This window comes from Gobio gobio (assembly GCF_949357685.1).
Source record: "Gobio gobio genome assembly, chromosome: 13".
Taxonomy (NCBI): domain Eukaryota; kingdom Metazoa; phylum Chordata; class Actinopteri; order Cypriniformes; family Gobionidae; genus Gobio; species Gobio gobio.
The window spans coordinates 5,922,535-5,950,013 of record NC_137106.1 but is presented as its reverse complement, the minus strand read 5'-3'; the positions used below and the strand labels follow the sequence as shown (position 1 = coordinate 5,950,013).

Here is a 27,479-nt window from a genome sequence, read left to right as displayed (position 1 = left end):
GTACCAGTAAAACATGTAAACAGTACCAGTCAAACATGTGGGTTGTCCTGATACTGTACTTCAAAATGTAATAGTGTAAAAATTGCCACAGAATAAAGTAATTGTTCAAGATCTATTGCTAACTCATAAAAATAATGTCATATTTGCATAAACTGTCACTACCGTATATATCCCGACACTAGCACATTAAGATAAGCTATGAAAAAAAATCATGTTCCTCTGCCTCTTTCTGGTTAAATAATGTTTATAATAATTGTTAATATAGCATGCTATATTAACTATTCCAGGTTATTTATGCATAGCATAAATAATAGTTAGTATAGCATGCTATGCCACTTTCATCAAAACATATTACAAAGCTATAGCAATCTCATGTCATTCCGTCTGTTCGAAAAAAAAGTTGCACTAACTGTTCGTTACAAGCAGCATTTGCCGTCAGGCAGGTAACGATAGCTAACATAAACATATTTTTGCTAGCCTACCTGCTGCAAACTTACACTTTTTTTGTACAAGACAAGTAGAGCTATTTTATCCAGTGTAATTTATCACATACCACTATCTTGTTTTTTCTTATCCTCCTCTTCCTTTCTCTTTTCTGGCTTCCTGAAGCATAAAATTCCGCTTCAAATCCGAGGTTGTTTTGTATTTTGCCGCAGCAGAGATCGCGTGGTTGGCTGGCTGCTGTCAGCGACTTCTGAGAGGGGCCCCTTAAGGGGGATCCCGATAACAGTGTCATTGCACTTTACTGCATTGACTATCAATGGGGCGCTCACACAGTTTGTCGTTTCATTTTATTCTTAACCTGTCGCTGTCTTGGGGCCCCAGGCCAGCTTGAGGCCCCAAGCAATTGCTTGGTTTGCCTGCCTTGTCGCGACGGGCCTGCACACACACACACACACACACACACACACACATAGACAGGACACTGGCATACAGCGCGCTCTCTTGTGTCTTGTCGCGCTTGGAAGCATTTACATGAATAGGAGCGTGGTGATCATGTAACGCTAAGCAAAAATTGATATAAAAACGGACGCTGCGTTATTTGCGTTAAATATTTTTAATGCGTTAAGCTTCCGTTTCACGTTGACCGAGTTTGGTGGAGATTGAATAAATCACCTACGAGGAGAACGTAAAAACTCAGACCCTGAATTATACAAATATTCACGTTCAAACAAAAACTTTCTGTGAAAAAAAGACACTTATAAACAGACACTTGTAGAAAATAATGTGAATTTTTTTTAAAAATAAATTTGAACTATGTCAGTAAATAATGAATTTAAAGACAAATGTGTCAAAAGTGATCTTTGCAAACACAGCACATGACCTTCTGTAAAGCACATGTATAGAAAACACACACACTCCTCTGTTTTAAAAAAAGAGTTCTGTCTGAATGAGTACATGAAATCACGGCTGTCAGATGATAAGAATTGTAACTCAAATGTGATTTAGAAAATGAGTTCTGTAGTGATATAGTGTCATAGTTCATGTCCACATTAACCACTACGTTGTAATACCAATAGCCATGTCATCATACACATTTGTGTCCTCATAAATCACATAAGCAAGCACAGAGAGAGAGAGAGAGAGAAAGGGAGTTTCAAAAATAATACAACACTGCCCCCTTTTGGTGATAGAGGGGAGGGCACACAAACAGTCAAAAACATTATTAAACTTTGACATGTTGCCATGGCAGCATTATTTGAAATATCAGGAATTCATTCATATGTCTCTATCTGTCATGTTTTCACATTATACTGATGAAGTTTGAAGTCAATCGTGTGAAAATAAGATGGTGATTCAAAGCATTTTTGAAAGTGACACACTTCCTGCTGCCAGTTGGTGGCGCTATAACTTTGACTCACAAAAGTCATATCCATGTGATCGGCCTCTTACAACGAACACACAGCTGAAGTTTCATCCAAATCAGTCAATGTTTGCACAAGTTATTACACACTTCCTGTTTACCTTTTCTCGCCATAAATTCGTTGCTTCGCCACGGCCAAACCGTTTAAGATATCAAAAATCCGTTCGCAATTTAGCATCCTCTGTGTCTTGACTTCATGCTGACCGAGTTTGGCACTGATTGAAACAATGGCCTCGGAGGAGTATATTAAATTCCAGAGCATGTGTTTTCAGAACAACCCATATTAGCTCACTTCCTGTTGGGCTGACACGTAACTTAGAGCACGAAAGTTGTTTGGCCCGATGAGGTCTATATGTGTACCGAGTTTCATACATGTACGTGCAAGTGTGTTTGATATATAGACCAAGTTTTCAGACCCCACTTTAGGGGGCGCTGTCGAGCCCCCCTGCCACGCCCGGGTACCAGCTTCAGCCCGGCTCTGATGGCCGCGCATTCCGATGTGTGTGCAAAGTTTCAAGAGTTTTTGAGCATGGTAAGGGCCCCAAAAGTGCCCGAGAAGTCGATAAAATAATAATAATAATAATAATTAAAGCTGCGAGCAGCGATGACGGGCTCAAGCCGGTGGCACCGCCACGCCGGTGGCATCAGCTTAACTGTGCATGGCAGGCAATATGCATTTAAACAGGAGAGCATTTTAAAAATCACTCGAATATGCCACATTTACTGCAGCAGCTGGTGCCATTTTGACCATAAGCCACACCCATGATGTAATTTAAATCTAGATTAATTTTAATGTCATAGGATAAAATAGATAAAAGTTATCTTTTCCTGCTCAAAATTTTGTAAGTCCAGAAGGCCAGTATTTAATTAAAGGTGTTTGTAGTTCTTTTTTACTAATTCACACTAAAGTGATAGTTTTTTGTGATAGTCTATGATACGAAAGGGTTAAATTATCATTCCCAGAGAGAAAGGCACACACACAAACTCACAGGGTGAGAGAGGCAATACACACACACACGTGCGCGCACACACACACACTCAAACACACACACAGGGTGAGCCTGAGAGTGAGGGGGGAGGGGAAGGACTGAGAGAGAGGCAATCTGCACATTGAACAAGATTCACAAGATTTTAACAACAAAAAGAAATAAAATCTAAATGGTGGGAGAAAGTTTTTTTTATTTCACTCTCTGAAAAAATTATTTTGAATATATTTGAAATCAATATGTGTGGTCCAATATAAAAAATAAATGACAAAATTAATAAATGGAACCAAATCACAGAAACAGCAAAGATGATTTTAATATCAGTGTTAGGTAAGAGTAAGATGCGTGTCTACATTTTATGGAAGTTTATTATAAATAGCCACTTTTATAAAATCATGTGAAATTTATGTCTTAATACATTTATATTATATCAGTAAATAATTAATTTAAAGACATAGCATCATCCGTGATCTTGGCAAACACATCACATGACGTTTTTATTTCAAGTGAAAGTTATTTGTGATAGCCTATATAAAAAGGGTTAAATTATCATCATCAAGAGAGAAAGTCACACACACACACACACACACACACACACACACACACACACACACACACACACACACACACACACACACACACACACACACACACACACACACACACACACACACACACACACACACACACACACACACACACACACACACACACACACAGTGATAGAGTGAGAGTGAGGGAGAGGGGGAGGGGAAGGACTGAGAGAAAGGCACACACACAAACTCACAGGGTGAGAGTGAGGGGGAAGGGGAAAGACAGGCAGAGGGCATTCCATAGACTTAATGGTTTTTATTAGGGGTGTAACGATTCGTTTTAACAACGATACGATTCGTATCACGATTTGAGGTTGTCGATACGATTCAAGGACGATATTGGTTAATTTAGAACGATACGATCCGAAACGATTCAGTGACTTGAAATCGATTCAGTAACTTTTTATCCAAAAATTGTGTGACTGAAATAAATATCTGGATACTGGTCAGTGCAGGTGAAATTTCCAAGATTCCTGTTGTTTCTTGTAAGGGAATCCGGTATATCAATTAATTATGGATATAAACAAACAAGTAAACAACAATTAATGGCAAATGCATTAAAATTTTATTTGAATAAAGTGCAACCAACAGTTTAGGTTGAATTAACAGGAAGATAACCTTTTCTGCTCTCATTTTCAATATTCAATACATATTCAATAAAAGCACAGTAAGTGCAACCAACATTTCAACAGTAGGTTAACCTGCTACTTCTGCTTTTGTTTTCCAACATAAAAATATAACAATATTAATATAAAAAATAAAGTGCAACTAACTTCTCTTCAGGTTTAATTAATAGTAAGTTTACCTGCTACTTTTGCTGTTGTTTTTCAACATTAAAATAATACAAATACAATATTAATATCAAAAATAAAGTGCAACCAACATTTCTTCAGATTGAATAAACTGGCCTGCTACTACTCTCAGTTTAATAAACAAACAATATTTAACAAAAGATAAAATGTAACCAACTACTCTTCAATGACTCTACAGATTTCTTTTTCAAAAATATCACCATGATCTGACCTCAGAACACTTCTCTGTGCGTTCACTATGTCGCCAGCAGTACTAAAAACTCGCTCTGCTGGAACACTGGTGCCAGGAATGCACAGGTAACAAGCAAGGGTTGAAAGTACAGGTAGCGCTTTCTCCTGGTGGCTTGATCATTTCTCGCTCGTTGGCTTCTCCTCTGCCATGCGCCATGCTATGTTTTGTTTTCTCAAGCCCCGTTCACACCGCCAGCAACACGCAGCGACAAAGCGACACGATCCCATTCATTTCAATGAGCGCTGCTGCTGGTGCGTTGCGATGATGTCACAGATAGGCAGACTGAATCGAGTAACGTTTAACGCCTTTATCATTAAAAGTGCTAAGAAAAAACATCCATATGAAGTCTGACGTGCTTAAATCCAATGCGTTATTTCCTATGATCGATACAATCGATTGATTACCTTTTAAAACGATGTTAGATCGATATATGTCGTCCGGAAGGCCAACTTGCCGAGCACAGATTGATGTAGTTAGATCATAGGAAAATAAATCGATACATCGATGTAGTAGATGAATCGTTACACCCCTAGTTTTTATACTGTACAAACTGTACATTCTATCCCCCTACACTACCCCTAAACCTACATATCACACACACACACACACACACACACACACACACACACACACACACACACACACACACACACACATACACACACACACACACACACACACACACACACAGGGCCGTTTGAAGAAATTTGGGGGCCCCAAGCAAAATGGACATAGAGACAGTGCAAATACTGTTGCATATAATGTCCATAAAATTTGAAAACATTTGCAAAAAACACCACTGTATCATTAAAAAAAATTTGTAAACCTTTAACCGTTTTTAAAACATATATAAACATTACATAGATAGACGGACCAGATATTCCTAACACTTTGGGAATACTTAAGGGTTACTAGTTGGTTTGTAAACTGTCTATAAACATTATCTGGATGGTTATTATAAAGTTGCAACAGATGACTATAATACCTTGATAAATAGTTAATAAACAGTACCAGTAAAACATGTGGGTTGTCCTGATACTGTACTTCAAAATGTAACAGTGTAAAAATTGCCACAGAATAAAGTAATTGTTCAAGATCCATTGGTAACTTATAAAAATAATGTCATATTTGCAAACTGTCACTACCGTATATATCCCGACACTAGCACACTAAGATAAGCTATGAAAAAAATAATGTTCCTCTGCCTCTTTCTGGTTAAATAATGTTTATAATAATTGTTAATATAGCATGCTATTTTAACTATTCCAGGTTATTTATGCATAGCATAAATAATAGTTAGTATAGCATGCTATGCCACTTTCATCAAAACATATTACAAAGCTATAGCAATCTCATGTAATTTCGTCTGTTCGAAAAAAAAAAGTTGCTCTAACTGTTCATTACAAGCAGCATTTGCCGTCAGGCAGGTAACGATAGCTAACATAAACATATTTTTGCTAGCCTACCTGCTGCAAACTTACACCATTTTTGTACAAGACAAGTAGAGCTATTTTATCCAGTGTAATTTATCACATACCACTATCTTGTTTTTTTTCTTATCCTCCTCTTCCTTTCTCTATTTTCTTTTCTGGCTTCCTGAAGCATAAAATTCCGCTTCAAATCCGAGGATGTTTTGTATTTTTCCGGCTGCAGAGATCGTGTGGTTGGCTGGCTGCTGTCAGCGACTACTGAGAGGGGCCTTTTAAGGGGGATCCCGATAACAGTGTCATTGCACTTTACTGCATTGACTATCAATGGGGCGCTCACACAGTTTGTCGTTTCATTTTATTCTTAACCTGTCGCTGTCTTGGGGCCCCAGGCCAGCTCGGGGCCCCAAGCAATTGCTTGGTTTGCCTGCCTTGTCGCGACGGGCCTGGTGTGTGTGTGTGTGTGTGTGTGTGTGTGTGTGTGTGTGTGTGTGTGTGTGTGTGTGTGTGTGTGTGTGTGTCAGTGTCCCTTGATTAGCTGACATGAGACGCATCCACACAGACAGGACACTGACACACACACACACACACACACACACACACACAGACAGGACACTGACACACACACACACACACACACACACACACACACACACACACACACACACACACACACAGGACACTGGCATACAGCGCGCTCTCTTATGTCTTGTCGCGCTTGGAAGCATTTACATGAATAGGAGCGATGGTGATCATGTAACGCTAAGCAAAAATGGATATAAAAACGGACGCTGCGTTATTGCGTTAAAGCTACACTATGTAACTTTTCCGTCCACTAGAGGGCGCCTGTTCAAAACAAAGGCGTAGTTTGATGACGCCACGTTTGAGCGCAGAATCTTGGGACATGTGATCTTCACCTCACAGCCGGTGGAAAACAGTCAGGATAGGACTCGGGCAGAAATCATGTTGATGGATGCGATTATTAACATTACTGTAGTCTGAAGCAGAGCAGGAGCGAGTGTTGTGGAGCTGAGCAAGGCCGCAGGAGCGATTGAAGAGCGGGACTGTTATTATGGCATAGTCGCCGGCATGACTTTTATTATGACACGGTTGCTGGCGCCACTTCCTCTTTTCCAGTCATGAGTATATGAGGTAACGCAGCTCTATTTATCGTATTAGATATATCTGAGTGTGTTGAAAAGTAAGTTATGACGTTCGCTCGGCGGCTGCTATGACACTTGTTCACACTGCAGTGAGAGTAAAGTATTTCACTGAATAAAACCGGAAACCGAGTGTAACGCAGATATGACGCAATCGACAGGCGACTCCCTCACACGCATAGCTCACACGTCCCGGTTCCTTGGTTAAAATAGCAATTTCTCACGATTTACAAATAGTTGAAAACATTTGGGATATTCTAAGTACTCAACTGAACAAAATATATAACACTGGCCTAGTAGTTTCTGGATATTTTACTGCAAAAATCCTACATAGTTCACCTTTAAATATTTTTAATGCGTTAAGCTTCCGTTTCACGTTGACCGAGTTTGGTGGAGATTGAATAAATCACCTACGAGGAGAACGTAAAAACTCAGACCCTGAATTATACAAATATTCACGTTTAAACAAAAACTTTCTGTGAAAAAAGACACTTATAAACAGACACTTGTAGAAAATAATGTGAATTTTTTTTTTAAATAAATTTGAACTATGTCAGTATGAATTTAAAGACAAATGTGTCAAAAGTGATCTTTGCAAACACAGCACATGACCTTCTGTAAAGCACATGTATAGAAAACACACTCACACTCCTCTGTTTTAAAAAAAGAGTTCTGTCTGAATGAGTACATGAAATCACGGCTGTCAGGTGAAAAGAATTGTAACTCAAATGTCATTTAGAAAATGAGTCCTGTACTGATATAGTGTCATAGTTCATGTCCACATTAACCACTACGTTGTAATACAATACCCATGTCATCATACACATTTGTGTCCTCATAAATCACATAAGCAAGCACAGAGAGAGAGAGAGAGAGAAAGGGAGTTTCAAAAATAATACAACACTGCCACCTTGTGGTGATAGAGGGGAGGGCACACAAACATCCAAAAACATTATTAAACTTTGACATGTTGCCATGGCAACATTTTTTGAAATATTAGGAATCCATTCATATGTCTCTATCTGTCATGTTTTCACATTATACTGATGAAGTTTGAAGTCAATCAGGTGAAAATAAGACAGTGATTTAAAGCATTTTTGAAAGTGACACACTTCCTGCTGCCAGTTGGTGGCGCTTTAACTTTGACTCACAAAAGTCATATCCATGTGATCGGCCTCTTACAACGAACACACAGCTGAAGTTTCATCCAAATCATTCAATGTTTGCACAAGTTATTACACACTTCCTGTTTCCCTTTTCTCGCCATAAATTTGTTGCTTCGCCACGGCCAAACCGTTTGAGTTATCAAAAATCCGCTCGCAATTTAGCATCCTCTGTGTCTTGACTTCATGCTGACCGAGTTTGGCACTGATTGAAACAATGGCCTCGGAGGAGTATATTAAATTCCAGAGCATGTGTTTTCAGAACAACCCATATTAGCTCACTTCCTGTTGGGCTGACACGTAACTTAGAGCACGAAAGTTGTTTGGCCCAATGAGGTCTATATGTGTACCGAGTTTCTTACATGTACGTGCAAGTGTGTTTGATATATAGACCAAGTTTTCAGACCCCACTTTAGGGGGCGCTGTCGAGTCCCCCTGCCACGCCCGGGTACCAGCTTCAGCCCGGCTCTGATGGCCGCGCATTCCGATGTGTGTGCTAAGTTTCAAGAGTTTTTGAGCATGGTAAGGGCCCCAAAAGTGCCCGAGAAGTCGATAAAATAATAATAATAATAATAATTAAAGCTGCGAGCAGCGATGACGGGCCCAAGCCGGTGGCACCGCCACGCCGGTGGCATCAGCTTAACTGTGCACGGCAGGCAATATGCATTTAAACAGGAGAATATTTTAGAATCGCTCGAATGTGCCACATTTACCGCAGCAACTGGTGCCACTATCACCACAAGCCACACCCATGATGTAATTTAAATTTAGATTAATTTTAATATCATAGGATAAAATAGATAAAAGTTATATTTTCCTGCTCAAAATTTTGTAAGTCCAGAAGGCCAGTATTTAATTCAAGGTGTTTGTAGTTCTTTTTTACTTATTCACACTAAAGTAGGGATGAAACGGTATGGAAATTTAACATCACGATTATAGTGACCCAAATTATCACGGTTATCAATATTATCACGGTTTTGTTCAAACAAGATGAAAGTGTTCAAAAAGAACAGATGCACACACTTAAAACATTTCAACAAGTTTTATATTTGAAATTAAACAAACAACAAATAACTAAAGCAGCTCTAAGCACTTTTTTAAGCTAGATTCTGTGGGATTTCTTTACTTAATGGCCGTCGTCAATAGCAACGCATAACGCATAAATAATAATAATTTGTCGTAAATATAATCTCTAATATTATCTCTGTAAATATATTCTCAATAAATATTCTCATCAGTGTTCAGCTACGATGCATTTAAATCAAGCATATTTTGTGTTAGAGCCCAAACAGTATCCAAGTGAAATAATGCATATCCATATTTCCATATGATTTGACAGTTTATTTTATTAAATATCAAAATGTGTGCATCATACCTGACACCTAGATGAACACTTTACAGTCAGTTTTATGACTGTCATTCTCTTTAAATGCTAGTGAAGTTTGGTAACGTTATACACGTTTCAATGTTGTATGTAACTTTGCAGACGGTCCCTAACTTCGCCAGCGTTATGCCAGTCATATCAGATGCGCTGTGGTTCTGCTGTGTTTTTTTTAAACCATTTTACCTAAATCACCAAAATAATAAATGTTATATTTACCCATGGCCTTCCCTGTTATACAGAAATGTAATAGTTATCAAACCTTCCTTAACTGCATAAATAATAAATGAAATATAGATGAATCATCATTAAAGCTACAATTTTCTCTGTTCCCGTTGTTCTTTGATGAACATTAATGACAGGCATCATCAGTGCTCCTGTCACTTTAAGAACAACCGCGGATCTCACGCGCTGTCCCGCGCATCTCATTTCCTCACAACTCTTTAAGTTCATTTAAGACGTTATTTAACTAATTTAAGACTCGAATATGAGAATACTCACAATCCTCTGTGTTATTGTTTGTTCAAGAGCAAAAGAGAACTCGATGTGAGCAGGAAACTGACGCGAGTCTATCTATGCGTCGAGTGTGTGTGTGTGTGTGTGTGTGTGTGTGTGTGTGTGTCAGTGTCCCTTGATTAGCTGACATGAGACGCATCCACACAGATAGGACACTGACACACACACACACACACACACACACACACACACACACACACACACACACACACACACACACACACACACACACACACACACACACACACACACACACACACACACACACACACACACACACACACACACACACACACACACAGCATACCAGCATAGCCATACAGTTTAAGTTCACCTACACTTTATATTAATAAAAAGGTTTACAGTGCAAATACTGTTGTTGCATATACTGTGCATAAAATTTGAAAACATTTGCAAAAAACACCACTGTATCATTAATTTTTTTTAAACCTTTAAGTAACCATTTTTTAAACATCTATAAACATTACTTTTACATAGATAGACGGACCAGATATTCCTAACACTTTGGGAATACTTAAGGGTTACTAGTTGTTTTGTAAACTGTCTATAAACATTATCTGGATGGTTATTATAAAGTTGCAACCGATGACTATAATACCTTGTTAAATAGTTAATAAACAGTACCAGTAAAACGTGGGCAGTACCAGTAAAACATGTAAACAGTACCAGTCAAACATGTGGGTTGTCCTGATACTGTACTTCAAAATGTAACAGTGTAAAAATTGCCACAGAATAAAGTAATTGTTCAAGATCTATTGGTAACTCATAAAAATAATGTCATATTTGCATAAACTGTCTACTACCGTATATATCCCGACACTAGCACATTAAGATAAGCTATGAAAAAAATCATGTTCCTCTGCCTCTTTCTGGTTAAATAATGTTTATAATAATTGTTAATATAGCATGCTATATTAACTATTCCAGGTTATTTATGCATAGCATAAATAATAGTTAGTAGAGCATGCTATGCCACTTTCATCAAAACCTATTACAAAGCTATAGCAATCTCATGTCATTCCGTCTTTTCGAAAAAAAAGTTGCACTAACTGTTCGTTACAAGCAGCATTTGCCGTCAGGCAGGTAACGATAGCTAACATAAACATATTTTTGCTAGCCTACCTGCTGCAAACTTACACTTTTTTTGTACAAGACAAGTAGAGCTATTTTATCCAGTGTAATTTATCACATACCACTATCTTGTTTTTTCTTATCCTCCTCTTCCTTTCTCTATTTTCTTTTCTGGCTTCCTGAAGCATAAAATTCCGCTTAAAATCCGAAGATTTTGTATTTTGCCGCAGCAGAGATCGCGTGGTTGGCTGGCTGCTGTCAGCGACTTCTGAGAGGGGCCCCTTAAGGGGGATCCCGATAACAGTGTCATTGCACTTTACTGCATTGACTATCAATGGGGCGCTCACACAGTTTGTCGTTTCATTTTATTCTTAACCTGTCGCTGTCTTGGGGCCCCAGGCCAGCTCGAGGCCCCAAGCAATTGCTTGGTTTGCCTGCCTTGTCGCGACGGGCCTGCACACACACACACACACACACACACACACACACACACACACACACACACACACACACACACACACACACACACACACACACACACACACACACACACACACACACACACACACACACACACACAGAAAGAGAGTTTAAAAAATAACACAACACTGCCACCCTTTAGTGAGGGGAGGGCAGACAGAGAATAAATATTCAGAAGAAATATATTAAATAAAATAAATATATTGATCTGAAAAATAGTATGATTATTTTAAAGCTATTTGGTTACATTTTAATAAAACATTGTTTTAGTATGTTTTTAAACACACACACATACACGTTGTAATACCAGTGTAATACCCATGTCATTATACAAATTTGTGTCCTCATAAATCACAAACAAGAGAGAGAGAGAGAGAGAGAGAGAGAGAGAGAGAAACAAGTTTTTTTTTTATCCTGCTTCAAAACTAATACAATGCTGCCATCTTGTGTTCATTGAGGGGAGAGCAGCAGACAGAGAATTTCTGTTCCCCTTTTTTGTCCTTATTTAATCCCTCGCCATGGAAACACCGTTTGAGATATCCAATATCCGTTCACATTTTAGCATCTTCAGTATCTTTGTTTCATGTTGACCGAGTTTGGTGGAGATTGAATAAAACGCCTACGAGGAGAACGTAAAAACTCAGACCCCGATTTAACCAAAAATTTACCTTCAAACCAAAATATCTGACTTCCTGTTGGTCGGAGCTAATGACTGTAAATTAGAAAGTTGTCCGTCTCGATGAGGTCAATATATATACTGAGTTTGGTGATTGTAGATGAAACGAAGCCCTTCACTTTTGTCAAAAGGTGGCGCTAGAGAGCCCCTCATCCCCGCCCGTTTCTGAGGCTTTGTCCATGTGTACTGACTGACATCTCTGATGTGTGTGTTGAGTTTCAAGCAGTTTCAAGCAATTTCAAGCATGCTAAGAGCCTCAGAACAGCCAAAAGATTATTAAACTTTGACACGTTGCCATGGCAACAGTATTTGAAATTTCAGGAATCCATTTCATACGTCTCTATCTCTCATGTTTTCACATTATACTGATGAAGTTTGAAGTAAATGGGGTGAAAATAAGATGGTGATTCAAAGCATTTTTGAAAGTGACACACTTCCTGCTGCCAGTTGGTGGCGCTATAACTTTGACTCACAAAAGTCATATCCATGTGATCGGCCTCTTACAACAAACACACAGCTGAAGTTTCATCCAAATCAGTCAATGTTTGCACAAGTTATAACACACTTCCTGTTTCCCTTTTCTCGCCATAAATTCGTTGCTTCGCCACGGCCACACCATTTGAGATATCAAAAATCCGCTCGCAATTTAGCATCCTGGATATGTTCTCTTCATGCTGACCGAGTTTGGCGATGATCGAAACAATGGCCTCGGAGGAGTATATTAAATTCCAGAGCATGGGTTTTCCGAACAACCGATTATAGCTCACTTCCTGTTGGGCTGACGCATAACTATGAGCACGAAAGTTGTTTGGCCCGATGAGGTCTAAATGTGTACCGAGTTTCATACATGTACGTGCAAGTGTGTTTGATATATGGACCAAGTTTTCAGACCCCACTTAAGGGGGCGCTGTCGAGCCCCCCTGCCACGCCCGGGTACCAGCTTCAGCCCGGCTCTGATGGCCGCGCATTCCGATGTGTGTGCGAAGTTTCAAGAGTTTTCGAGCATGTTAAGTGCCCCAAAAGTACCCGAGAAGTCGAAAAAAAAAATAAAAAAAAAAAAAAAAAAAAAAACAAAGAATAATCTGAGGAAGAACAATAGGGCTCTGCGCCCTTTCAGGGCTTGGGCCCTAATAATCTGAGGAAGAACAATAGGGCTCTGCGCCCTTTCAGGCTTGAGCCCTAATAAGAAACAGAGGAAGAACAATAGGGCTCTGCGCCCTTTCAGGGCTTGGGCCCTAAATAGTGATTAAAGCCAAAATATTACACGTAATGAATGTTTATTGACTGAGTAATCCGCTGTTTTGTAGAGGGGGTCAAAATGACTTTCACCTGAGATTTGGAGCCAAATTAGAGGCGAATAAAAATGACTTTAGAAAGATGGCAGCATCATTATTTTATGTTCACACAGAGATTGGTAGCTCTATTAGTGAAATCTGTTGACTTTAGCAATCATTGTTGCATTATATGCCAACGGTGACAGTTCAAAAATGGGGAAAAAGCAGTTCTTGTGTTTTTTGTCTCAAGTTTGCATGCCTGTAACTCAAGAAGTGTTAAAGATCTCTTAATATCCTTTTAGATTCTGGTTCTTAACTAACTTTTCTTTTGGTATCCTCATTTTAAAGTCTCCATATGGTTCAATCCCAAAGATATGGAGATCTTAAAGCGGCTCCAGGAGTAAATTAGTCAATTGTACACATTTTCAAAAACCAAATGTGGGTCACTTTAAAGAGGAATATCTGATTTTTTTTTAAAAATGTTGAAACTAGAAATCAACACAATTGCATAGAATATATGTCTGAGTGATATTCTTTTTCCAAAGTTTAAAGGGCCTTTAAAAGGAAGATACCAAAAGAAAAGTTTAAGGACCAGAATCTAAAAGGATATTAAGAGATCTTTAATACCTTTGGGCCCGGTTTCAGAGACAGGGCTTAGATTAAGCCAGGATTAGGCCTTGGTTTAAGTAGGAGATTTAAGTAGCTTTTATAAATGTGCCTTAGAAAATAAATATCACTGGTGTGCATCTTGAGACAAAACAATGGCACTGACATATTTTATGATCTGTCAGTACAAGTTTCTTTCAGTTAAAACAGCTCAAAAACTGCATTTTAGTCTGGGACTAGCTTAAGGCTTGTCTGGAGATACAGGCATGCAAAATTGGGGCAAAAAACACTATTTCTATTTCATATAATGCAACAAAGATTGCTAAAGTCAATAGATAGACTAATAGAGCTATCAATCTCTGCGTAAAAATACAATAATGATGCTGCCATCTTTCTAAAGGGCTGCACGATAAATCGAAATTGAACCGCAATCGGGATTTGGCTTATGTGCGATTATGAAAGTGTAAAGGCTGCGATTGTAATAAAATAAATATATGCCCAGCGTTAGTGAAGAGCGTCTCTGTGATCAGTAGTAAACGCTGCTCCGTCTGAAAGCACTGCAAGTTTGTCACAACGTGCGCTTGAAAAAACAACACGCGTCAAACATCTTGAGGCAAATCGACAGTGTTTCCACAGATTCACGTTTCTGTGGTTATTATTTTATTGTATTCTATACAGTGATAAAGTCTATGTCGATTAGCACTGCATTATAAATATACTTTATTATTATGAAAATACCAGAGAAGGATTGAAGAACTCAAATACACCATATATTGTCGCAGTCGTGTGTTTATTGTCTTCATGTTTAATGCGTTTCTATATTCTTTTTATTCAGCTACAGCGCTAGCTTCACATTAGGGATTTCCTGCAAACATCATTATATTACTTCTCTCTGAGGCGTATGTGGCATTTCTGCTCGAGGGCGCCCTCTGGCTTCTAGTATGAATGAAACATGAGTGTGTTTAGTGCTCAGTAATGCACACTCCATTCTATTATGGGTAAAAATAGGTATAAACTCTAAATAAATGTATATGACAATCCATATGTTTTTCTCCAGTGTACAGGAGTTTTTCCCCCACTGTGGATGCATAAGAGGCTCATATTTCATAAGACATGGACTTGATTTTGCATATCTCCTGACAAAAATTAAGAAATTTATTTCACAGATAAAAGGCACAGATTTGTATAATAATAATAAAAATAATAATAATAATATTTTATAATAAATCTTTAGACCTTTCCAATGATTTTTGAGTCAGGCTGCCTGCATGTTAACATGTAACCCTGCAGTTTTTTGTAAAATAAGTTTTCTGTGAAATATAAATATAATTATTATACTGTTACATTTATTCTTAAATATTCTATTTTTAATTTTTAATAATGAAAATGTAATTAAAAAATATTTATATATAAATAATTTGTATATATGTGTGTGTATGTATATATATATATACACACACACACACACACACACACACACACTTTTAATTTGCAAAAAAAAAAAAAAATTTTTTTTAAGATCGCAAATCGCTTTTTTGACAAGCATAATCGCAATTAGATATTTTCCCGAAATCGTGCAGCCCTACTGCCATCTTTCTAAAGTCATTTTTAAATCTCAGGTGAAAATTGTCATTTTGACCCCTTCTACAAAAGAATGTATTACTTAGTCAATATACAGTACATTAATGACATTTAATATTTTGTCTCTCTTCTCTATTTATGCATTTCTTTCACCAGAAAATGTATCAAAATCAAAACCTTTAGCCAGGACCTCTGGTTGAATTGATGTGGAATGACCCTATAAACCAACCCCACCGCTAAACCTGTTCGAAATACAGCTGCAACTTCAGCTATCAGATTACAAAACCTTGAAGAACATGAATAAAAGATTTGTGACTTTTAAGGCTATAACATTCATGTGCCAATCACAGCCTCCGTAGGGCGCGCAAGCAAAATCTCCAAATCCCAAAGACAAGCACGCGAGAACTTTCCTGCAGTGTTTCCAGAGACACGTGTGTGAGTTGGATCTGATTCAAAACTCACAAATATAAATATGAGCCGGATTAATGGACTGACATGCCCATCTGCACAAGTACACATGTAAGAGACATCATTTGTTCTGGTGGTGGTTACATAGCGGTTATGCAAGTTAATCTGAAATGTACATCTGCTACATGACAAATTACCCTATGTAAATCATCTTCATTAATTATGGCATATTTTCAATACAATTATGATGCTTCTAGTTGCAAAGTCTGCAGTTTTTCCATGCATTTTGACTTGGTTTGATGGTTTGACATAAAGCATTTTATTACTAACATTGCATTATAAATAACAGTAAAAATAGGCATACATATATCAAGGTTTTATAGTTTGACAGCATACTACTATTATATTGTAAGTAAATAACTTACACTTTATGTGAAACTATCAAACCTTGCTATACATGTATGAATTTTTTTTACTGTTATTAACATATATTAATAATTACGCAATGTAAGTAATAGCATGCTAATACTAATTTAATCAAAATCAAACCTCGCAATAATGGTATGCTTTGTTGAGCCTTGCAATATTACTTATATTGCATATTCATGCCCTCACTGCCAAAGGTCCAGAATTTAAGACTTTTTTAATTTTTTTTGTAATAAACAAGTGTTCTTTTAAGTAATGAACCAATAAATTGAATCCAGACCTCTGCATTTTTCCAATGTGTAGGCTATATAATAAATGTTGTGAAATAACATACTATGTTAATACTATGCCTAATATAGTATTAACACTACTTTAATGCAGCAAAGATATTGCATAGCACCACGATCTTCTCATCTGAGATGCCTGCGGTCTGTCAACGCTCGCTGGTCAACGTCAAAATATTTAAGATGACCAATCAAAACGTGAATTCCAGCACAACGCTTCAATAAACGCTCATAAAGTGCGTGATAAGATGTAAGTAGCTAAACGAAACATTTCATATTTGGCAGCTGTTTTAGGATTGAAATGTTAAACTACTGACAAAAATAATCAGGCAAACTAAAAAACCTTTGGTAACACTCTAGAATAATGGTCCGTCATTAATAGGTAACTATGCAGGAAGTAATGCAGGACTAATGAGTAGTACTACATCAACACTTCAGCTACTACTATTAACTAACATAGAAACAAGCTTAACTAATCAGTAAGTAATATCAAATTTAGGACTAAGATAGTTCCTTAATAGGTAATCAATAATTACTGAATACTAATAGGTAACTATGACAAATTATAAAGAATTACTAATGAATTACTAATCACAACATTAACGTGTCTGAGATGTGAGAAATTGTCTTTTTTTACTCTCAATGTTGCCATAAAATGCATCACTAATTACTCAAGTGTTACCTAGTCACTTTGCAGGAACTACTAGTGACCTGGACCATTATTTTAAAGTGAAAAGGTTTTTCACTTTAAAATAATGGTCCAGATCAGTAGTAGTTCTTGAAGAGCTGGCCGTTGCCATCTTGGCAGTGCGTCACCACGCGTCACACCCGGATAATTGACAATGGGCAAAGAGGCGGGACGTGGGCGGAGCTGAGGTGACGTGATGACTAACAGACAGCAGACAAACGGCAATCCACCTGTCACTCAAAGTGGCCACGCCCTTAATTATGCAGAACTTTAAGGCTTTATAAAATGTAAACGAATGAGTTATTAAAAAAATTCACCCCCTCACAGTCGTCATGAAGGACAAAATTAGCCGTATAGACCAAAACCACAATTTGTCCCAGACTGTAAACATGTGTTCTTCTGCTGTAAAGTTGGGCATTTTAACATGAGCTCAATGAGATTCTGCTGCTTCTGGAGTCTGTCTCTAGTGGCCAGTCCATGAATTGCAGTTTAAGTCACTTCTGTATCGGCTTCAAGAGAAACTGCGGGAGGTTGCAGAGTGAACGTTATCATCTCTTTCTAAAGAATAAACATGAATCAACAGCTGAAGGTATGTTGAGGGGCTTACTGCCATGTATTTTATGTGGTGTAATCGCTCAATCTGTGTTTCAACCGCGGAAAGACGTCAATAAAACAGCTTGTAAACAATGTCATGTAGCATCACATTTACCTCATCTACCAGTGTCCACAGCTGTTAGTGCACTGGAGAAATCAACTCTTTCACTAAATATAAGCTCTATATTAGCCTATATATTCATTATATTCTAGTGAACCATGTATGCATTATTTCATGTGTGTTTAAATAAATTAATCTGTCATGAAAATGACAGACACTGTGTAGGCTAGAAATTATTTCAACAATGAATTGGAGTGTCACAATTCACCAGTGTGAGTGCCCGTGATCACCACCAGAGGGCACTCCAACCCGGACTGTCATTTTACCAAAGACTACATTACCCATAATCCTGTGCCTGGACTCATCATCACTCATTGTTTGCACCTGTGTCTCATCGCCTCATTACCCCATTACCCCAGCATATATATATATATACCATGTTCACTCTGTCATTCACTGCAAAGTCTTGTTTTGTTCACACTGCATTTCTGAGCATTTTGCCTGGTTTCTTGGCTCTTGGTTTTGGATTTCTTGCCTGTTCTGTGGATTACCCGTTTGCCTGTCTCTCTTGTCTTGTTTGCCTGATTGGACTGATTACCTGTTATGACCTCTTGCCTGTTTGTTGGCTACGAGTGTGGATTACCCTTTCAATAAAGCTGCATTTGGATTAGGGATCGACCGATATGGATTTTTTAGTGCCGATGCCGATACCGATTTTTTTTTCATCAGCCTTAGCCGATGACCGATACGGGCTGCCGATTTTCTTGAGCCGATACTGCTTTTGCTCCCTCAATTTACAACATAAAAATGACCCAATGATCATGATGATAATAATTTTAAATTTACAATTTAAAAAAGGAACATTTATTGAACTAAAAATATTTAACAAATAGTAAAAACAGGTGAGGTAGAACAAGAAAAAAAAAGAGTTCAGTGGTGAAAATAAATTCTGAAAATAAATATTTAAGCATAAATAAAATAATTACACTATTGCACACAGTATCAACAAGCAAGCAGCATAATAAAGTGCACACTGTACTATACTATACTTAAAACTATTTACAACCTAGTCATTTAATGGTTACACTCTAAAAATGCTGGGTTAAAAATAACCCAAGTTGGGTTGAATATGGACTAACCCAGCAATTGGGTTGTTTTGACCCAGCAGTTGGGTTAAATGTTTGCTTAAAACAACCCAATTGATGGGTTAGTCCATTTTCAACCCAACTTGGGTTATTTTTAACCCAGCATTGTTTAGAGTGTAGGTCCACTTAACTTAATCTCTTGTAGAGCAACACCAGCGGTAATTCAGGAAAAAATCTCCCAATGCTCCACGTGAAACTTCAGTCTTTCCACCTTTTACCATCGTGTTAATTCTCAATTGATTTTGATTAATATGCGCGAGGGAGGGAGAGCAAGACAGTTTGAAGACGGTGAGAGCTGCCCTGTGGACACCTGTCTGTAAATAATGCAGGGAAAAAAATATCGGCGAACGCACACTGCATGAAAAGTGGGATTTTCGTCAGTATGTGGCACTGTAGATTGCTGTGAAACTTCAGGTTTACGACTGTGCACGGCAATTTGCAGGCAACACCGAAAACTGCCGTAAATTGTGGTAAATTGACGTGGGCCTTGCTTGGCAGTTGTCCCCCCATGACCCCCCTCCCCTTAATTCTAGGGGAGGCTTTATCATGTAAATGAACATGCTGTGAGCTACACAAATGCAAATCAGAGTAGCAGCAGGGGGAGTTTTATCTAGGTTCTGAATTTTTTTGACTAAAACAAGTTTAAAGTTTAAGTTAAAATGTTAACTTAAATTTAAGTTAAATGTACTCGTTTTAGTACACATTACTACATTTTTAGGGCAACCAGTTTGCTCCAATTTTTTTAAGTAGATTCAACTTGTCCGGGCTCACAGTGTAGATTAATTACTCTGTATGTCATTAGCAATAACCAATGTTATGTAAAAACAAAAACAAAATACAGGACAGCAGTTCATGTCTTCAACCTTTAGAGAGGTTATGTAATGCAACAAGACAATGAACCAAAGCACACAAATAAATCAAGTAAAGCATACAGTTTACATACCAACATTAATTTTTCCACCCTGCACTGTGAATGATTTTTTAAATGGCTATTAATCATAAATGTGAAAAGTACAAGTTTGTGTGTTTATAGTTAAGTCAGATTGTGTTTTTCTGTAATTGTCATTTAAATTGAGCTCACACCACATTTTATGAATTATCAATGCAGATTTTCAAGAGGTGGTTTCCTGGACAGGGTTTAAATTATGCCAAGAGTAGGCCTTAATCTAGTTAATCGTGAGTTAAAAAATTGTTGCCTGGAACAAAGATTAAGCACAGATTACTAACACCTGGACTATGAGTCCTGAACTAAAATAAACTGGATTCATTTACAGTTTTATCTAATTGCTTACACACAATTTCTGAAAATATGGCTCCATTTCTTGTAACTCTACACACAAAACATCAGACATCTCTTGCAAAAGCAACACTTTGTGCAAAACTATTTTAACTATTTCCAAAAATGTTGTTTTTGCATATATCTAACTACACACAATGCACAACTGAGGAATTTACAGTTGAACTGAAATCAGCTGAACTGAATCAACACTGAAGTCACTTGAGCTGAATATTGACATTATATTGGCTTGTTAGAGCCGGTTTACAGCAGAATTTGTTTTGAACTTGTTACTGAAGCTGCTATGAAACAATATATTTTGTTGTATGCATATTCTTTCTTTCTCAAACCTTAGTTTTGATTTCAAAGTGATCAATTTATGTATGTGTTTTCACACATGATCATTGGCTGTATGGGTCCTCAGTAAATTAACGTGGCATTTAAATGGCAAAAGTTATTCTTGTCTCTATAACTTATGGCTTCCTAAAGACACGTTTATGGGTAAATAAAATATTAATAATATAAATAAAATGAATATCAAAACATATTTTAAATATAATGAAGTCATTGTATTATAGCACTCATCAGATGTTCCTGGAAACAAAACAGAGACAGAACAGTATAAACAAACTATACAACAAACTAAACACCAAATTACAAAAACATTATTATGTGAAAGTGAATAAAGTTGTGTGTGTTTTCAGTTATAAATATGTGCTGTGTAAATTAGCCTATACTTTTAGAAATTATATATAGCCTAACTTTAAAAAACAAACAATAACCCATATAGATAAATTATAATAATTGTATAATATTAAGCATTTACTTAATATACATTGTAACATTAGGCTACTTTACTCTAGCACAGTAGTCAGTTAAGCAATTAATTAATATCTTATATTAATATGTATGTAGCCTAGGCTACATCTAAAGGTAAGTCTGCTTTAAAAAAAAAAATATTACACTTCGACATGTACAGAATGTGCGCGTTAAGAAACTCGTTCAAATGTATGTGTCTTCTTAACATGTTAAAACTGTGCGTGAAGCGGAAAACAGGGCGTGTTGAAGGTTGAAACGATCATAAGTCACGCGTTTCGTATTGAGATTTGGCCCCGGGCGCGTTCCATATCAGAGCCCTATAGTCCAATGAGGTGCGAGGTCGAGGTCATGGCCATGACGCGTAGAAGACGAGCTTTAAACTATTTTTTTATGTTTTTTGCTGCTTTCCTTTTTCGTGATCAACAATGACAGGACACCGTCTTCAACTCAATCTCTGCATGGACGCGACGAACTTTTTGGACTCATTTTCAGGAGGCTGTCTTCGTCTTCACAACTCTGAGGCAAACTGCAGGCGCTATGAACCACAGCATGGGTATGTAACGTTACGATTTAAAGAATATGCTTTTATTCAGCTGTATAAGGAAATGGATGCGTTAATAGATCCGAGCTTAAAACTGCACATTTTGTTTACACAGACTATCCTCGCCTCATAACGAAGCCGTGAGCTCTTATCTGCTTGGAGCGATTACCGCGAGTCCAGATTTAACCGCTGATCACGACGACATTGTGTGTAAGTATAACTTCTAATGTGTTTCTCATTCCTAGTTTAATTTTACCGTGACTGTTTTTATTAATACCAGTCTCATGTAATTGTTTTCCAGCTGCCTGTAAGACGTATTATGAATCGACACGCCGGAGCTTCAGATACAAACAACCTGAAACTGCGAAGTTTAGCTCGGAGTCGATCAAGAAGAAAAAGGGTAAGATTTATTATATTAGATCCGTTTTTTGTCAATGTGAGTATTTTTCAGGTTGCTTATTGTCTTTATGGATTGTATTACAGTTACTGGAAGCGAGAGTGTGCTGGCTGATGAGGTGGACATTTGGAAGTGCGCGACCATTGAACTCATGTCTGATGAGGAAGACGGCTTTGTTGACGGGGTGTCTGGATGGATTGTGCGGCCACCGCCCTCTCACAGCCTGGAGCTCGACGAACTTTACATTACATTACCAGACATTACTGCTGCACTGTACATAGTTGTGTGTTTAACAATAAAGCTATTTCTTTGAGTAAACCGCTGTGTTTTATAAATGAAGCCATTTCTTTGAATGAACAGCTGTATGCTTATAAATGAAGCCCCTTGTTTGAATAAACGGCACGGTCTGTATAATTTTCCCATATATTCCTTGATGGTATGAATACTTCATAGCACAATAACATTAATATGAAACAAATTATTACAACATAAATTATATATTTATTATTATTATTGGGGTTTACATTTATAATGAGCCAGGGGGACCAATAATGATTGGTTTGCAGTGATCTGCCAACCAATCACGAGGGATTTTTCTTTTTTAAATGTAGTGGCTTCAGCCAATAGTGAGTGAGTAAATTCAAGTCTGGCCGTTGACTCTCTGGTTTCGCTGCTATTCATATGCTAATTAGAGGCGTCGCACCTCCGCGCGGTCTCTCAGCGGGGGCTCTCCACCTACGTCATGGTTCGTTTACGACAATTTGTGGCACAGACGAACGCGACGTTCGCTGCCTCTAAATTGTCGAAAACTGCCGAAAATTAGGGAGATTTCCAGGAGTATACAGGCGTTTACGGGGTCGAAAATCCCACTTTTCATGCAGTGGCAGCAGCCTTGTATCGGCAAAATATCGCAAATATCGGCCCGATATATCTAACACTAATTTGGATCCTCAACCTGTTTAATCTCGGAGCAGTTTGTAACATAGAGAGAAAAAAAAACGGTGTAACATCGTTACACCCCTAATAAGTACTAAAGCCTGTGCCTTGTACAGTAGATGGTATAGTTTGAGTTTGGGGCTAGTTTGCATTGGTCTTTATCACGCAAACCTGCTTGCTTCCTCATTATTCACTCAAATGCACAAAGAATTAAGTAAAATCTTCTTGACAGATCAAAGGTGAAGCCTAAATCATATCTGCACACCTCCGAGACACAACCGCCGCTGCCACTGAAGCACAACAATAATCCTCCTCATCATCATCAGAAGAGAAATAACAGCTACGCCTCCTGCTTTAGTGCTGCGTTTCTTAATGAAGTAACACATTGTGCTCTCTTAATAACTGCCCTCGACGCTCTCCGAGATCCTCTCTCAGATCTCAAAGCGGCGACTTCACTCGACTGGATCTAGCTCAGAATCTTTATTGATTTCTGTTCCTACAGACGCCCGGTATCTTTCACAGTTCTCTGCCTGTTCTGGGGCAGAAACCAATGACAAATTCTCATTCAAAACCAAAAGCAGCGAGCCAGCATTTATTGATACCTCCGAAAATCCCTTCAACCTGATAAAGGTCCCGCAGTGCAACTGGCAAGACTCCATTTACCAATTAAGAAGGACATGCCACCACCACAACCGGCCGGCAGAAATAGGACAGTACGTGTTAAAGCAAATAAAGCAAGCCGTTTGAAAGCTTTGGCAGAGAAAATCCTCTGAGAGGGCATCTCCGAACACCTCAAGAGCAGTGCGAATGAAGCTACTCCACGCTGTCACACATCATTATCTCCACAAAGAGGAATACAGCAAACGGGAACAATAGCACAAAAACTCATTCTGCCTTGAGATTACACTGTCACCTCAAATCTGCCATGATTTCTTCCATCATTTATGCAACATTTCCTGCATGGCTTGATTGTTATTATTATTATTTTTTAAATCACCAATGCTGTAGCAATAATGAGATTTTTTTACATTATTTCCCAGTTATATTTTAATAGCTCATTATCTGGCCCTCTTTCTCCCACACCTCATTTACATTAAAAACCTAATTTTCATACTCTGCTATGAACTCGCTTTGCACCTTATTTATTTTTAGTGCAAAAATGCCAATATATTCCAAAAACAACAGCGCAACGTGACCAAGAAAAGTTGGTTACACTTTATTTTAAGGTGTTTTTGTTACACTGTAATTATACATTTAAGTAATATTAAGTAACTACATGCACTTACTATGGCGTTAGGGTTTGGTTGCAGGTAATTATGCATTATGTATAGTTATTACTACATGTGCATTATGTAACAATGACACTGTAAAATAAAGTGGGTAACACTCAGTGTTGCCAGTTACTTTGAAAAAGTAATCTGATTACTGATTACTCCTTTAAAAAGTAACTGAGTTACTTTACAGATTACTTGATTTTAAAAGTAACTAAGTTAGATTACAAGTTACTTTATTAGTTACATTCAGCAGCTGCCAACAACACCCCTGCCCTCTCAACATAAAAATGACAAGCGTTTTTGCCAACACTCACTTTATTGGAAGTGCATTTTTAACAGTAACGTCAACAATGGATCTCCTGACATTTTAAGTTGAAATGAAAAAATATTTCCTGAAAAAAAAAAAAGGATAATAAAAAATGTAATAAAGACAGTCTTTCTTGACTTCACTTAACATAAATACTAGGGCTGTGCGATATTGAAGAAAAATGTGATATGCAATATCCTCATTAAATAATGCGATGTTCGATATGCGATACGATATTGCTTTAAGTGTGTCAAATCTGTTTAAATTCTATTTAAAAAAGAATATTTAAAAACTGAGAATGATACCATTTATGTGTTTCACATTCTTTCTGGGAAAAGAAAGCATCGCTACAACTTCTGAAAGTGACCAGCAGTGTTTTAGCAAAAATTTATGTCACAATATAATTTTAACATCATTGTAAACAAACAAAAAAATGTAATGCCAATATTTTAATACCAAAAACTCTTGGCATGACTTGGTAATATATAGTTACATCAACCTAAAACTTAACATCAAGAACATCCAGGTACACAAACACACCTGAACTAGGGCTGGACGATTATTTTTGTTATTTTAATTTATTTATTTATTAAAAATTACAACTAAAAACAGTAGTCTTCTGATCTGATATCGTTCACTTAATAGTCATCAAGACAGCCATTTTGACAAAACTGTGTGTGTATTTGACAGTTCGAGAGTGTTACAAGACTTTCAGAGAGGTGGCTTGTGCGCACGTTTCGGTGTGTGTGTCAGACAGCGCAGGACTGCAAGAGTTGTTTTTCGCAAGTTATTGCGTTAAATTACTCTTTTTAATGTCAAGCAAGTCACATAAGTAACAGTCGTGTGCCCAGTCTATTCTCAGCTATGAGCGTCGACCTAAAACATACACTTTTCACAATGTTGAAGTAGCTTATTAAAATCATTCAGATATTGCGTGCCTTTGCGATATGAACATTTGCGATATTTAGATATATTGTGTAGCCCTAATAAATACTCTCCCAGAGACGCAAGAAGAAAGCAAATATATATATTTTTACTAAGGAAAATGACAAAAATAGTAACTCACAGTGACTTGGATAAATTACTTTAATCTGATTACTGGTTTGGAAATAGTAACGCGTTAGATTACTCGTTACTGGGAAAAAAAGTAGTCAGATTAGAGTAACTGGCATTACTGGTAACACTTTGCACATAGTTACTAGTAATAACAGTAAATTATGCATAATTACATGCAATTAACCCTCAACCAAACCCTAACCCCATAGTAAGTGCGTATTACTCAGTACTTAAATGTATGATTACACCGTAACAAAGACACCTTCAAATAAAGTGTAACCAAAATGTCTAAATGTAAATCTGAGTGCTCAGAAATGTTAGGCTTGTCGTCCAAATAAGCACCATTTTAAATTGCATAGAAGATGAAACAGCTGCACATCTTACACCAATCAGTTGCATTTAGTCACATTTTATGTGCAACTGAGTATTTCACCGTATTAGATCTGTAACCTCTCAAGCATTTTTTTTTTCAAATGCAAAAGTGCCAATCAAAAGGAAATAAAACTCCAATATCCAATAACAGTTTCTATCTTTTTTACTAATAACATAGGAATATTATGCACAAGCTCATATATTCATTAGCCGCGATGTAACGCTAGATCGTGTTGGATTTCACAGCACATCTCAATAACAAAGTTAGGTAACACTTACATTTACAGTGTCTTTGTTATATATGTTGCATAGACTTATTATAGTAATAACAGTAAATTATGCATTATTGCATGCAACTAACCGAAGATGTATAATTACACCGGCCACCTTAAAATTAAGTATAACTCAAAGTTAGTTAAGCAAATAATCTCGCGTGCATACTAGCCCAAAAGTATCTGCCGTGTGTTACGAGTGTCTGCTGTGATCCGTCAGCACATGAGTTGAGTTGGGTCTGGTTCTGGTTACTCACCCATGTTGGCACCAGGAGGCTGGCGGGTCTCTCTAGCAGATCAGGCTGATGTTTGGCGGCTGCGTTCATCTCCCATGCAGCCTCTGGTTCGGTGCACTGAAGTCACACACACTTGGATCTGTCATTTATATCCAGTGATGGCCGGGCATCGCGCGGACGCGGCTCCGGGGTCCAGCATCCAAATGGACCTGCCGGAGATCAGCAGCAGCAGCAGCAGCTCTGTGCAAATCTAAATCAGTGCGACTGTGTGTGTGTTGGGAGACGCTCTGGGTTTAAAGAGACATCCACGCAGAGCTGAAGTGATGTGGGTTATTCCTGCGAGTTGGAAAGAGACGCGTAACGCTGGAGGACCGGGGCGCAAGTGTTGAGCGCGAGCGCGGGCGCGAGCTCCTGCTGCCTCAGATATGATGCGCCTTCAGCGCGAGCTCGTTTAACCCATCAGTGACTGGACTCTGAACACTCAACTGGGGCTGGGCGATGTTTTCACGGAATATTTATGATGCATAAGCAACATATCCTGATG

General features: G+C 37.8%; 1 protein-coding gene across 1 annotated transcript in view; it reads right to left on the bottom strand.

Moving 5' to 3' along the window:
* sntg2 (syntrophin, gamma 2) overlaps positions 1–27,048 on the bottom strand; it is a 190,551-nt gene extending 163,503 nt beyond the window's left edge. The window contains exon 1 of the mRNA XM_079833212.1: positions 26,957–27,048. Coding sequence (XP_079689338.1) covers positions 26,957–27,025 — 69 coding nt within the window. The 5' untranslated portion in view covers positions 27,026–27,048. The remainder of the gene's footprint in view (positions 1–26,956) is intronic.
* Positions 27,049–27,479: the final 431 nt, after the last annotated feature.